This window comes from Lactuca sativa, chromosome 5 (genome assembly GCF_002870075.4).
Source record: "Lactuca sativa cultivar Salinas chromosome 5, Lsat_Salinas_v11, whole genome shotgun sequence".
Taxonomy (NCBI): Eukaryota; Viridiplantae; Streptophyta; class Magnoliopsida; order Asterales; family Asteraceae; genus Lactuca; species Lactuca sativa.
In genome coordinates, this window is record NC_056627.2 from 6,891,852 (window position 1) to 6,904,305 (window position 12,454).

General features: G+C 36.1%; 1 protein-coding gene and 1 non-coding gene across 2 annotated transcripts; one reads left to right on the forward strand and one right to left on the reverse strand.

Moving 5' to 3' along the window:
* Positions 1 to 321: 321 nt before the first annotated feature.
* LOC111883576 (GDSL esterase/lipase At5g55050) lies at positions 322 to 4,336 on the reverse strand. Its single transcript, XM_023879898.3, has 5 exons — positions 3,978 to 4,336; positions 3,735 to 3,880; positions 1,111 to 1,347; positions 763 to 1,012; positions 322 to 677 (listed from the first exon to the last, which is right to left on the reverse strand). The coding sequence occupies exons 1-5, from the start codon at positions 4,234 to 4,236 to the stop codon at positions 457 to 459; spliced, it is 1,113 nt and encodes a 370-aa protein (XP_023735666.1). The 5' UTR covers positions 4,237 to 4,336; the 3' UTR covers positions 322 to 456.
* TRNAF-GAA (transfer RNA phenylalanine (anticodon GAA)) lies at positions 1,387 to 1,459 on the forward strand. Its single transcript has one exon. It is a non-coding gene; the product is annotated as a tRNA-Phe (tRNA).
* Positions 4,337 to 12,454: the final 8,118 nt, after the last annotated feature.

A 12,454-nucleotide genomic window follows, 5' to 3' on the forward strand; every position in this document is an offset into this window, starting at 1 on the left:
AAGGGAGATTTAATAAATGGTGGTAATCAGTGAGAAATTTCGGCAGCAAGATTTAAAAAGAGGTGAAGAGCAATTCTAATTTAAAATATTGAATCCCAAAATTTAAGGGATCAGTAACAAAAATCACGGTTAATCTCAAAATTTGATAAGTAGATTAGAAAAGAGATAACAAACTGAACAAAAACAGGCCACGTGGCATTTTAAGGGTTTAGAAAATTGCCAAGTGTCAATTTTAAGTTTTATTTATTAGAGGAGGTAGAGGTAGATTATAACACTAAACTAACCAATCGAACAATTTAACCATGCCATAATGAACTATAATAACGAAATCAACTAACAATTTTCATAATAAACTTTAGAAAAACATTTGATTTGACATATATTCATATACTTCTTTCTCAACGCTCTTAACAAATACTCAACAATAAATGTATGTGTGTTTGTTCATATTCATTTTTACATATTAATGAGCTGTTCCACATTCATTGGAGTCGTAAATTGTTGTGATCCACTATAGATAATGTTCGCAAAGATATTAGATGCAGTTTCCGTAGGATGATAGAGATCCCAAAAAAGATGGTTTTTCCGATTTGAGCAATAAGTTGAAATTGGAATGCAAGGGATGTCAGCTTTTAAGTTGCCAAGTCCACAGCAAGCTTCTTTTATCTCTGTGATTCCTGAAATGTGACAAAATAAAAAACTATATATTTATATTGAAGGTTATTTTGAGAAATCGTAAAGGCAATTAAATTAAATTAGTACCATAAGTTTGAGGATGTTGGATGAGGCCATTCATGGCAGCGTATGTATCAAAATAAGAGTAGCTGATATCTGATGATTCTGACTTCAATCCCCGAAGCAAAGCCTTGAGACCTTCGTTATACTTCATTGACCAATAATTTGCTTCCATTTTGCAATCACCGGTGGTGTTTTGTTTCCTTTGTGCAGGACAACAACCAATCACTCCGACTCCACTTACCACAAATTTACGTGCTCCCAATGTGTACATATTCTGTACCCAAATCAATTCAATTAACTCTTATTCTTAACATCACTATCCAAAATAAAAATAAAAAAAGTCTTTATTTAACCATTGTGTTTATAGGTTACCTTGATGAGTCCTTTGAGAGTCGAGGCCATGAGATCAATATATTGTTGTGGGGTGTATTGCTTAGATACTTTGGAGTCTTTGTTGAAGTAGCCGAAGAGATCATTGCTTCCAATGACAATCAGAAATAGGGATTTGGATAAGTGGGCTTCTGCACTATTTGAGCCCATCTGTTGTACCAGTTGGTCATGGACCAGAGAGTAGTAGCCCACTTGTTTCGTTAATGGAATTGATTGTTTCTGTGTATTGAAGAAAATTATATTAGCTGAAGGATACATGCGGGGATAGCTCAGTTGGGAGAGCGTCAGACTGAAGATCTGAAGGTCACGTGTTCGATCCACGTTCACCGCATTATTTTGTTAATTTTTAGACGGTCGATAAAGTTTGTTAAAATGAAGCTTTTGGTATGAAGAAAAATCCTTCCCGGATTCCAATTACACGTGAGATGCACGTCCATTATGTTTTTGTTTCAATGTTTCTCCACTGTTTTAACTAAAATAGTAATATATATTTGTTAATAATCAATATAATAATTTAGTAGGTTCTCTTGAAATATGAAATAGATGTAATAATACGTTCGCATTTTACTTAAAATAAATAAAATATCTTTGTTTTTGCTAAAAGAAATTAAGTTTATTCTTTTTGTCTATTTCAAATTATTGATCTTGACGGATAAATCAAAATTAAATGACATATTTATTTTATGAGAAATCAAATGTCTTCTTATTTTTTCTAGTTTTTTTGCTGTTCACTTAAGATTGTGATATTTATTATTTAATAAAATTTTATTATATTTGTCATTATCTAAAGATGATAGGAAGATAGATAGAAAGAAAAAACAAAAGAATATTTAATTTCTCTTATTTTATCTTTACAAATTATTAAAGACTTGATTTTATATATATTTAATAACAATAAATCTTATTAATATTTCAGAATTATTGTTGATACGTAAATGCATAACGTATGAAGAGAAAAAAGTTAATGAGATAAAATATGCATTCTTCACAAATAATTTAAACTAATATGTTATTATCATTTTACGCGGAACAAATATACACTTTCAGAAAGAGAATGTGATTCCCATGCAAAAAGGTCAAAGGACGAATTGGAAATCTTGATCTAGTGAGTTAGTGGTTCGGGCCTTTCTGGCTTTCACCAAAATGTCCCCTCAATGCTTTTTATCTTTCTTTTTTGCAGCTTTTTATGGTTCAATTAGTTTAAAATGGAAAAATGATCACTTACATTATGATTTACATATATAATTTGTACTATGTTTAAAACATATATTTTATATATAAATAATGAGTAGAATACAACTATACAAGGTTCAAAATACACTTTGGATCTTCGATTGTAGACAATAAAAAAAAACTGTTCTTTTAAGCATGTTTGAGGGTTTTCGCTATGATAAAATATAATACATGATCATAAATTTTGAATTTTCCATTCTAGACAATCCAATGATGAAAATATTTAGTTGACATTATTTTTTTATTTATCTAAATAAACATGTTTTTTTAATGATTGATATATACGGGGAAATTATGATCAGTACGTGCAAATCTTGTTTATTTTTTTTATAACAAAAACACGATTTTCTAGTTTTATTACGATAAGTGTATTAATTGTTACCACTTACTCACTAACTTATAACACTTTATTTATACGATAAGCAATTAAGCATTAATACATAATATGCTTTTATTCTAAAATATATTGTATTTTATCATTTAAAAGAGTAAATTGATTAGCTTTAAACAGTTATTATATCACTATTTGATAAAGTCGGTTAACATGTATTGTTCACTGCTATTAAACGCTCTCTTCAAATAATTCAAAGGGTTAAAAGTCATTTTATATAGTAGTACTAAAAGAGGATTATACATAAAATAAACATGGCTTACCTTAAATATTGTTTAGGGGATGTATTTTCACAATTAGCGTCTAATGGTTTACACTATAACTTATCAAATGATTAAGATCTCCGATTACTTACAATAGATATTAATTAATAAGCAACTGGGTTAGTTATCTGATTATAGATATATGACATACATCTGAAAATATGTTTTCGAAAAAAATGATTAAAGTCATAACTCTTTTAAGTGTAACTTATTGTATCATTAAAGGACTACCAAACATTAGCTTTCATGATCATTCACCAAGTTCATACAAACATTCTAGATTATTATAACTATTTTTGTCGATTTTGATATTTTATCGAAAATGACACATTTAGGTTCACATTTACTACGCATTTTCATCGAAGTGCCTTCATTCATGGTCTCCTTTTATTTGGAAGCTATAAGACTAAACTTAGCTATCAAGTGACAAGTATCCACCCCACATGTACACACACGTCCTTTCTACACCATACACTTTCATGATCTAAGTTTTGATGTAGTTTCCAGAATTTATCTTTAAGTTTTGTTAATTTTGATTCTGATTATATATATATATATATATATATATATATATATATATATATATATATATATATATATATATATATATATATAATAACAAAAAACCAGCGTTTGTATAATTTTATGAATGAATTTTATCATGTTTTGATGGAGTTTTGAATTTTGAGAAGCATGTATATATGAATGATTAAGCTTACAAAGAGTTCATCTGTTCCATTGAAGATGCCGGCACCTCCAGATGCAAAACTGACTCCGGTAACCGTGGAATTGGAACTGCTCAGCTTTTTTGATTTCGACACCAGTGACAGATACGGTGGTGCAAAAGGTAGTCCGACCTTTTCAGCTGCCAAAATCCAAATATTAGAATTTAGAAACAAAACTGCATGGAGGGAGTAGTAGTATGCTATATATATAAAATCGTCAACAAAGAATCAACGTACCTAAAAAGTCAGCGGCGTTTTTCCCGTTACTGAACCGACCGGTGGCTTTTCCGGTAGGAAAATCGACACCGTTGTGAGGAAAATCAGCCTTGGCAAGTGAGAGAGACAAGTAATTGTTGTTTCCGACGTCCACCAATGAGTCTCCGAATATGTAAACTCCTGGAACCGATTCACACAAACCACCAGATCCGAACACCAAACCACACCATAACAACAAACTAATGAAGTTAAATGGACTTCTATTAATGGAAGCAGCCATGACTGGTTTGTGTTTTGGTTGAAGATATGTGTGTCAATGGATGCTGAAAGAATGATGTGGGTGATCGGGTTTAAAAAGAGGTGAAATGGAGCCAAAATAGGAGTGTGAACAACCGGAAAAAAAAATAAAATCAATCCAAGTTACCATTCTCATTTCTGATGTTTGAGTTGTACGAATAACGTGTTGCGTGCTTTGTGGGATTGTACAGTAAATCCTATTTAATGGTCCACGTGGTCAGGTTTTTGCTAAAATTCTTAAATAAAAATATTAAGTTACTCACATTATTTTACATAATCATACTTTATATTTTATAATCATAAAACAATTACATAAATTTTCATTCAAATTTAACTAAATTACAAAAAGGCTGCATAAATCCATTACTAAGAGATAAGAATGATTAGGCTTCTCAATGAAAATATAATTTTTTGTCAGGTTTTTATATGGTTGTATCCAAAATAAACATAAATCCTTTTAAATCCATGAAAACATACATATATTTAGATAGAATACAACTTCACAACCTATCATAAATTCATAATTGCTACAAGCAAGTTAGATGGTTTTGAGCCCAAAAGATATAACGATTTAACCTCAAGTTTCTAGGGACTCGGCTCTAGTTGTTATCAAGCTTTATGAGCCTTATATTCATATAAATATTTTTAGGTTAAACTCAAAGCAAATTTGTATTAGTAAACAGTTCTTGCAGATTGTTTTGAGCTATTTGAGTTTCCAAGTCAAGTTTGCTCTATCAAAAAAGCTTCCCATAGATAATTTTTAGATCAATTACAACCCTAAATAAAAAATCTTTGATTGGAGTTGTTTGTGTTTGACTTTATGAGATGAATCCTCAAGGTGTTCAGAGAACAATTATGTTGTTTTTGGGGGACGCAATTGGCGAATCGGAGGACCTTCACTTTACAACAACACAAACCCCTAGATTTATGTTCTTGTTGTGGGTTGTGAAGTGTACCATTCGACACACTAGTGGTGGGAAGCGCCAATATTTGTGTGGAAGGAGGAGGTTGGGGATAGTAGCAGGGAAATGAATAATAAGGTGACGATGGAGAATTTTTGGCGTCTGTCACAATTTTGGAGAAGGGGACATTGTGAAGAAAAAAGAAAGAAAATGTTGGTGATTTTAATGTCACAATGTCATTTTAAGTAACTGGAACTAACATGTGAGCTAAGTGTCTTCATAATTTGTACTCTAATATATGTACAGAGTTGTGCGGAGTGCACGCATGTATAAGATCGAATTAGAAGCCGGTTCGACGACTAGTCGGGGGTCCGAGGTTTCCAAAGGGGCAGCGCCCCTAGCGGGGTCCAAGGGGCAGAGCCCCTGGCTGGGAGACGATCTTAAGCTCTCGTTAGTTTTGGTAACCCTAAATCCTCATTAAATCTGGATTAACATTACTTGCTTCCAAAACAACTAATGACGACTCAACCCTAATGAAACCCTAATCTTGTTTAATATATAAACAACTTTTCCTCTACAGGAGAGGGAGACGATCTTAAGCTCTCGTTTTTCATCATACTTTCACAGAATCCTCTAGCATATTGGCTTACGTTTTCTGTGCCTAGAAACGTAAGTGTCCACTTGGACTATCCTAGGCTGAATTTCTTGTAACACAGACATATGGTAGAAATATCAGTTCAAAAAATGATATCACGATTCATGTTGGTATCCATATCTCCACCACAAACTCTAATTTTCCCTACAGAAAATAGATGTAAGTTATGAGGGCAAATGGGGAAGAAGTTACTTGTTGAATCGTTACGGGAGAATGGTGATGTTGAATAGTTTAGACCCAATATTGAATTGGTAAGAGGTTTTGATTTTTATATGAAAGGCTTTTAACCTTGTACTTTTAAGATGTTATCTCTTAATGGAACCATTAAGATGTATACTCAACAACCTCTAAGTCATGCATACCATGGTTTTAGATCAAGATATTTTTATAAAGAAAAAAAATTGGCCCCTTAGAATAATTATAATTACTCATTTATTCTGTAATTATATTACTTTTAATTACATGTGGTAAAAAATAACACAACACGCTAACCCAAAACAAAATAACAGGTTTGAGGTAAGAGATTTAAACTCATTTAATTAAAAGGTTAACACAAAATGACACAATAGTTAAATGGATAAAGTCATGGGTGAAAATTTCAACTAAAAAATGACTCAACTATTTATATATAATTTTATTTTAATTTGTTAGATAAATTGGATAGACCAAAATCAAAAACCAAATATAAAACAACTTAGCCGCATAGGTCAAGATTTCATAGTATCACTCGACCACTCCCTTATCTTCACAACATTGTCCTTCCGCATCCCAAATCCTATTATTTTTGTTTTTTTTTTTTCACTTTTTTCCTTGCACGTCCCTAATTTTTTTTTTTTATTTGTTATGTTTATTGTTTCAACCTGGTATATATAGCAACACACATTACACGGTCTAAACTCTAACCTGTTAATCAAACACATAAATATACGGGTTGACACAACACGATAATTAAACAGGTCGGGTTAACGTCAAATTCTTTCAACCCCTTTAACATTTCATGACAAGACACGATACTTTTGTCGGGTATAATTTCAATATGTTTTTTTCGCTCTACTACTGTTATTTTGACCGAATTAATCACTAATTAATTTTACGCCACTAGATAATTAAATAAAATGAACAAGAGCACGATTGAAAAGAATGTTCCGGTGAGAGGTTAAGTATAATAAACTATTTAGCAATCGGGTTTTTTCTCAACATATAAATAGAATATATACCATCGTGTGTTTTTTAATCTAGTAAATATGAATGATGCATCTTTAAATAGTCATTATCTATAAGTTAATAAACAATTGTTTGTGTCTATCTGTCTGTATATAAGTTATGCATGTAACAATCGCTTAACCTAAAACAAAAGCATTTCTTATCTAATATAATATTAAAAATTGCATTGAAGATCGAATATTGAGTATGTAGGAGTCAAATTTTTAATTTTTAATTTGTGAGATATCATTTTTGTACATGAGGTGTCATTAACATTCTGATTTGTATTATTGCAAAAAGTCAGCATAAATATCACTTAATTTTTCATTTTGAACCTTACTAGAACTATTTACTAAAATGACATTTCTAAGAGTATATTATGTGGTAATCACCGGTATGGTCATTAAACACAAGATCCGCGAAATCATTTTTGCGAACAATTGAAGACAAAAGGTATCATAGTTTCAAAAATTTTAAAAGTTTTTTTCAACGTCCGCCTATTTCTTCGCTAAAAAGGAGTGAAATTCATCATTTTTGCTTCACCATGTTGATCATCGGTTGATAAACATGAACGCCATGTAAAGTAGTAATTCGTAAACCTTTGTTTTTTGGTTTAATTTACTGAAGTAAGTTTTAGCAATTTAAGTTATTTTGTTTGGTTAATTGAATTTGATAAGTATAGATCATTTTTTTTAACGAAATTGAAGTAGTTTAAAGGAAATCAACACCAATGATGAATAATGAAAGTCTTGTGAATGGTTAATGCAAATCCACAAGACTTTCGCGACTATCTGCCAAAGGTTTAAATTAATCCCATTGATGTTTTGTAATTGTCTGTGTGTGAATGTGTAACTGTATTTTCACGAGCGATTTGATAAGACCGTCTAAAATATCATTCGATCCACATATTATGGTGACCTTCTGACTATCAAGTCAAAGCCTCACTTTATGACAAAAATAAGGGAAATGTTGTTTCCTACATTAGTTTGAATGATAGTATTTAGAAGATCATCTAGTGGGTTGTGGTAGACAAGATCGTTATCCAAACATTAGTTGGTTGTGCATTAACATGTAGCGACAAAAACACTGAAGTGACCCTAGTTTGATCGTCTCCCACCTCTCTCTCTCTCTCACACACACACACATACACACCATGGTTGTCCACCAACCAAAATGCCTAACAGAAAAATGTTAAGGTCATCATTATCTATGTCTCACAGTTAAACACAACCATCGAAAGTACCTTAACATCTGCCTCTCAAAAAACCATTTTACTTTTACTTTTAATTAAGTGTATCTGTAACGACCATAAAATTTCCAGCTAATTTAAACTTTTCAAAAACAATCCTTATCCATAAATTATTACAAAAGGTTTTCTATTTGTTTATTATCAGAGTCTCCCAGAAACATTAACATAAAAATGAGGAGCGATACGATCACGTCATTGCCTTGCCACAATCTCCTGAAGTACCTGAAACAAAACACTGAACTGTAAGTCCGAAAGCTTAGTGAGTTACCCCCAAAATACCAACCACACATAACCATACTTATAACATATCACAAAATAGAACAACCATGCATATCGAGTCTACAGTGTGACTGGTCTACTCGCACCGGGCCTTCAGTCCACCTGGTCCACCCTCCGAGTCTAGCCATGTATATCGAGTCTACAGTGTGATTGGTCCGCCCGCACCGGGCCTTCAATCCACCTGGTCCACTCTCTGAGTCTACAGTATGACTGGTCCGCCCGCACCGAGCCTTCAGTCGACCTAGTCCACTCTCCGAGCCTCGACACGTCTGGTCCGCCCTCTTGGGGCCTTCAGCCTATCTGGACCGCTCGCTGGGCCTTCGGGATATCCGGTCCGCCTTGGGTATGTTGGCCTACAGCACAAAGCATGACCCGCCTCAACCCAACCCCAGTCAAACAACCATGTGCATATAAAACAATTAATCACATAACAATCCTTAACCAGACAGACGGTCTAACAGATCACGTAGCATATCAACATCCTAACCAGGATTCCGACCTAACCGGTTAAATTAGGATGTTACAATTCTCCACCACTTAAATTAGGCTTCGTCCTCGAAGCCTGCGACAACACAAAATTTCGGATGATACTTCCACAATGCATCCATTGGTCTCAAACCGGCCCAGATTCTTTCAAACACTATTATCTAATCCCTATAAAATCCATCTCTTCCCTTGCAGGGTCCCGATAACCGCTTCAAGCCGGCCATTGACTTCTTTTCTCTGATGACAACACTCATCAACTAAGTGCCACCTGATGACACTACTATACTTCCGTCTTACGCATTCATTCGCCGCCTGCGAAAACTGGATACCATTATAAACCAGCGGGTCCTAACCCAGTATTAACCCGCTATCCCTTCGCGCAACTGGCGATACTTCTATTAACTTGCACCGATAGAAACTCATCTTGTTTCCTCCCTAAATCAAATCCCTTACCGCGCTGACATGATAGAGCATTTCACAACTTCCGAGCAACTCTCATGAACACCCATCTATAACGTTTATACACATTGTACCTGGCCCAATCAGCCTCGGGCTGGAAAACCAGGCACACCTACGATGGTCCAGCCATCCCTAGGATGGAACACCACTACATACATAACTCATGACCAAAACCATAATTCGGAACCCAAGGATCTACCCTTGCATCACTTCCGAGCTCCTCTGACTCAACATCCGTGCTAAGCATTCCACAACCTCAACGGGCATCCAACCCGTATGTGCTTCCATACATCTGGCACAATCTCAGTGCTCACTATCAATAACTGAAGCACTTTCGATCATCCATTTACTCTACTGTTTTCCTTTCAGATGACCCACACTCCTTCCCGGAGCTACGTAACTTTCCCTTCCAGGGAGTCTACTCAACAACCCTTACCACACCTATAAGTGCCACGATGTTAAACCCCACTCTATACTACCCATGTAGAGCAACTACTATTCTCGAATTCCCATATACTCCGAATATGATCACATAACTAACAAGGCCCGTGCACGACTTCCAGCCAACTCCATCATCATGTTCAATACTTGGGGCCAAACCTTATCGATTGCTATTGCATGGTGACATATTCACTTATTTTCCGCATACAGATCTACTAACACATACAAAGTCTTCAACATGACTGGACCGCCTTACCAGGCCTTCAACCTATCTGGACCACTCTCAGAACCTTCAGCATTTCTGGACCGCCCTTCTGGGCCTTCAGCCTGTCTGGACCGTTCTCCGAGCCTTCAGCCTGATTGGTACGCCTACCGGCCTTTATTCTATCTGGATTGCTCAAAACTATCGTGCATCACCCTGAACCATTCTTTCCGGGAATCTCTCCCATGCAGTCTGTTCTAGCCCTCTAGGGGTTCCGAACTCCATATTCGTTCCCTAAACTTTTCCACGGCCTAAACCCCTGGCCTCACATCGTCCAACTACCTTATCCGAAACCATGGTCTGTTCCCTGCCCCACGTGTCTATCACTTGCTCCAATCATACCACACTCTCGTCTAATGACACCGATGAATCCAAACAACTAACCAACCCTGGATACTTGTTGTTTTACCGGAGAATTTTCCAATTCTCCCCACTTAGTGTACCAACTACTAACTACCGATGACAAAACCGACATGGCTCGATCGACCTTTCTTGATAAAGTCCCCCTCTCCAGGAACTAATTCCCTCCAGAGCGAGCAACCTCTACAGAACACTCTCCTGTCATCGCACATCCCGAACTTCAAAGAAGTTCGAATCTCAACTGAACACTTCTCGCATCGCAGTTGCTATTCCTAACAAGGAGATCATATATCTTATCTTTCGACCAAGAATCCTCCTGAACACTAACCAACTACAACTGCTAACTACTAAGATCCTCAATCATACTACAATTCATGCGGAACAAGGAAGACATGTTTATAATACCACACTAATAACAAGATGGAAACATACCCGCAGCTGCATCTGGCTCTGCCCTAACCTCCTCTGCTATAAGCTGGAAAACACGTCCCTGAGCCCTCGGAGGCTCCGCTCACCCTGACCTCTGCCCGTAATCCTCAAATTGGCCGGTGCTGGAGCCTGCACCGGTCTTGCAACAAGCTGTGGACAGTTGACCCTCAAATGCCCAACCTGATGGCAAGGATAACAAATCCTCATATCCTGAACCGGGGCCAACTGACGGCAATCCCTCGCATAATGCCCCTCTCTCCCACACTTGTGACACGCACCACCGGACCTACAGACTCCGACATGACCCTTCCCACACTTTTCACAAGTGTGGCTGCTTTGACCTCCAATCCTAGAGTCAACGGTTTTGGACCGTTTCAGTGCTGGTTGCAACTGCACCGGGGCCTGCCTTTACTCTCGTAACTGTAACTCAATCTCCAACTCACGCCGCCTGGCGGCCTCCTGCAACTCTAACAAGTTATCACACCTCTACGTGGACACAAACTGCCTGATATCTCACTTGAGCATACTTAGATATCAGGACATCTGAGCCTGCTCCGATGCAAACTCAGGACAAAACATTGCCCTCTCCGTGAACATCTTGGTGATTTCCGTCACCGACTATGAATCCTGCTTTAGCTCTAGGAACTCCTTAGCTGACCTCTCTCTCTCTCAACCCGCGGAACATAACGAGTACTGAACATCTCACGGAACTGATCCCAAGTAACTGCAGCTCGTTGCACATCAGAATAAGATCCAATAGTCAACTGTGACATCCCCAATTTCACGGCCAGAAAAGACCGATATGTTTATGCTTTGTTTTAAAATCAGAGTTATCTTTTAAAGAAAGCAGTTGCGGAATTTGTCCCAAAACAAAATATGATAACCATTTATCAAAATATTTCTCAAAAAGAAGGTATTTTTATTAAATAATAAAACCTCGGGATGTCATGTTCCGATACAGACCAAAAGCATAAACAATATAAAATAGACCTTACAATAGTTATTTTACAACTACTGATATATAATCCAAAATCTCTCGTCAAGTCCTCCAACTTTTACTCTTGTGCCATTACCTGTAATGCAAAGAAAACTGAGTGGGTCAGGCTTGGGAGCCTGGTGAGCATATAGGGTTTTCAACCCACAATAATATATTTATTATATTCAATCATCAAACAATCAACCCAATTACCCATCCCCATTATCTTCTTTATTTCTTAAGGTTTTACCCTAAGAATCGATTATACTTTCTTCATTCATTCCTAAGGATTTACCTAAGGAACTGGCACAAAGTCCATTTGCTACCACGGTTTATACAACAGGCACTACGCCACATAGTCACCAGGGTTCATACAATTGGCACTACGTCTCATAGTCACCAAGGTTTACACAATAGGCACTACGTCGCATAGTCACCAGGGTTCATACAATTGGCACTATGTCTCATAGTCACCAAGGTTTACATAATAGGCACTACGT

Bases quoted from the DNA above. Each gene is read 5' to 3' on its own strand.
- LOC111883576 (XM_023879898.3), bottom strand. From the start codon at position 4,236: ATGGCTGCTTCCATTAATAGAAGTCCATTTAACTTCATTAGTTTGTTG. The intron at 3,881-3,977 runs GTACGTTGATTC...GGATTTTGGCAG, and splicing joins AAACGCCGCTGACTTTTTAG to CTGAAAAGGTCGGACTACCT. The intron at 678-762 runs GTACTAATTTAA...GTCACATTTCAG, and splicing joins CCAACATCCTCAAACTTATG to GAATCACAGAGATAAAAGAA.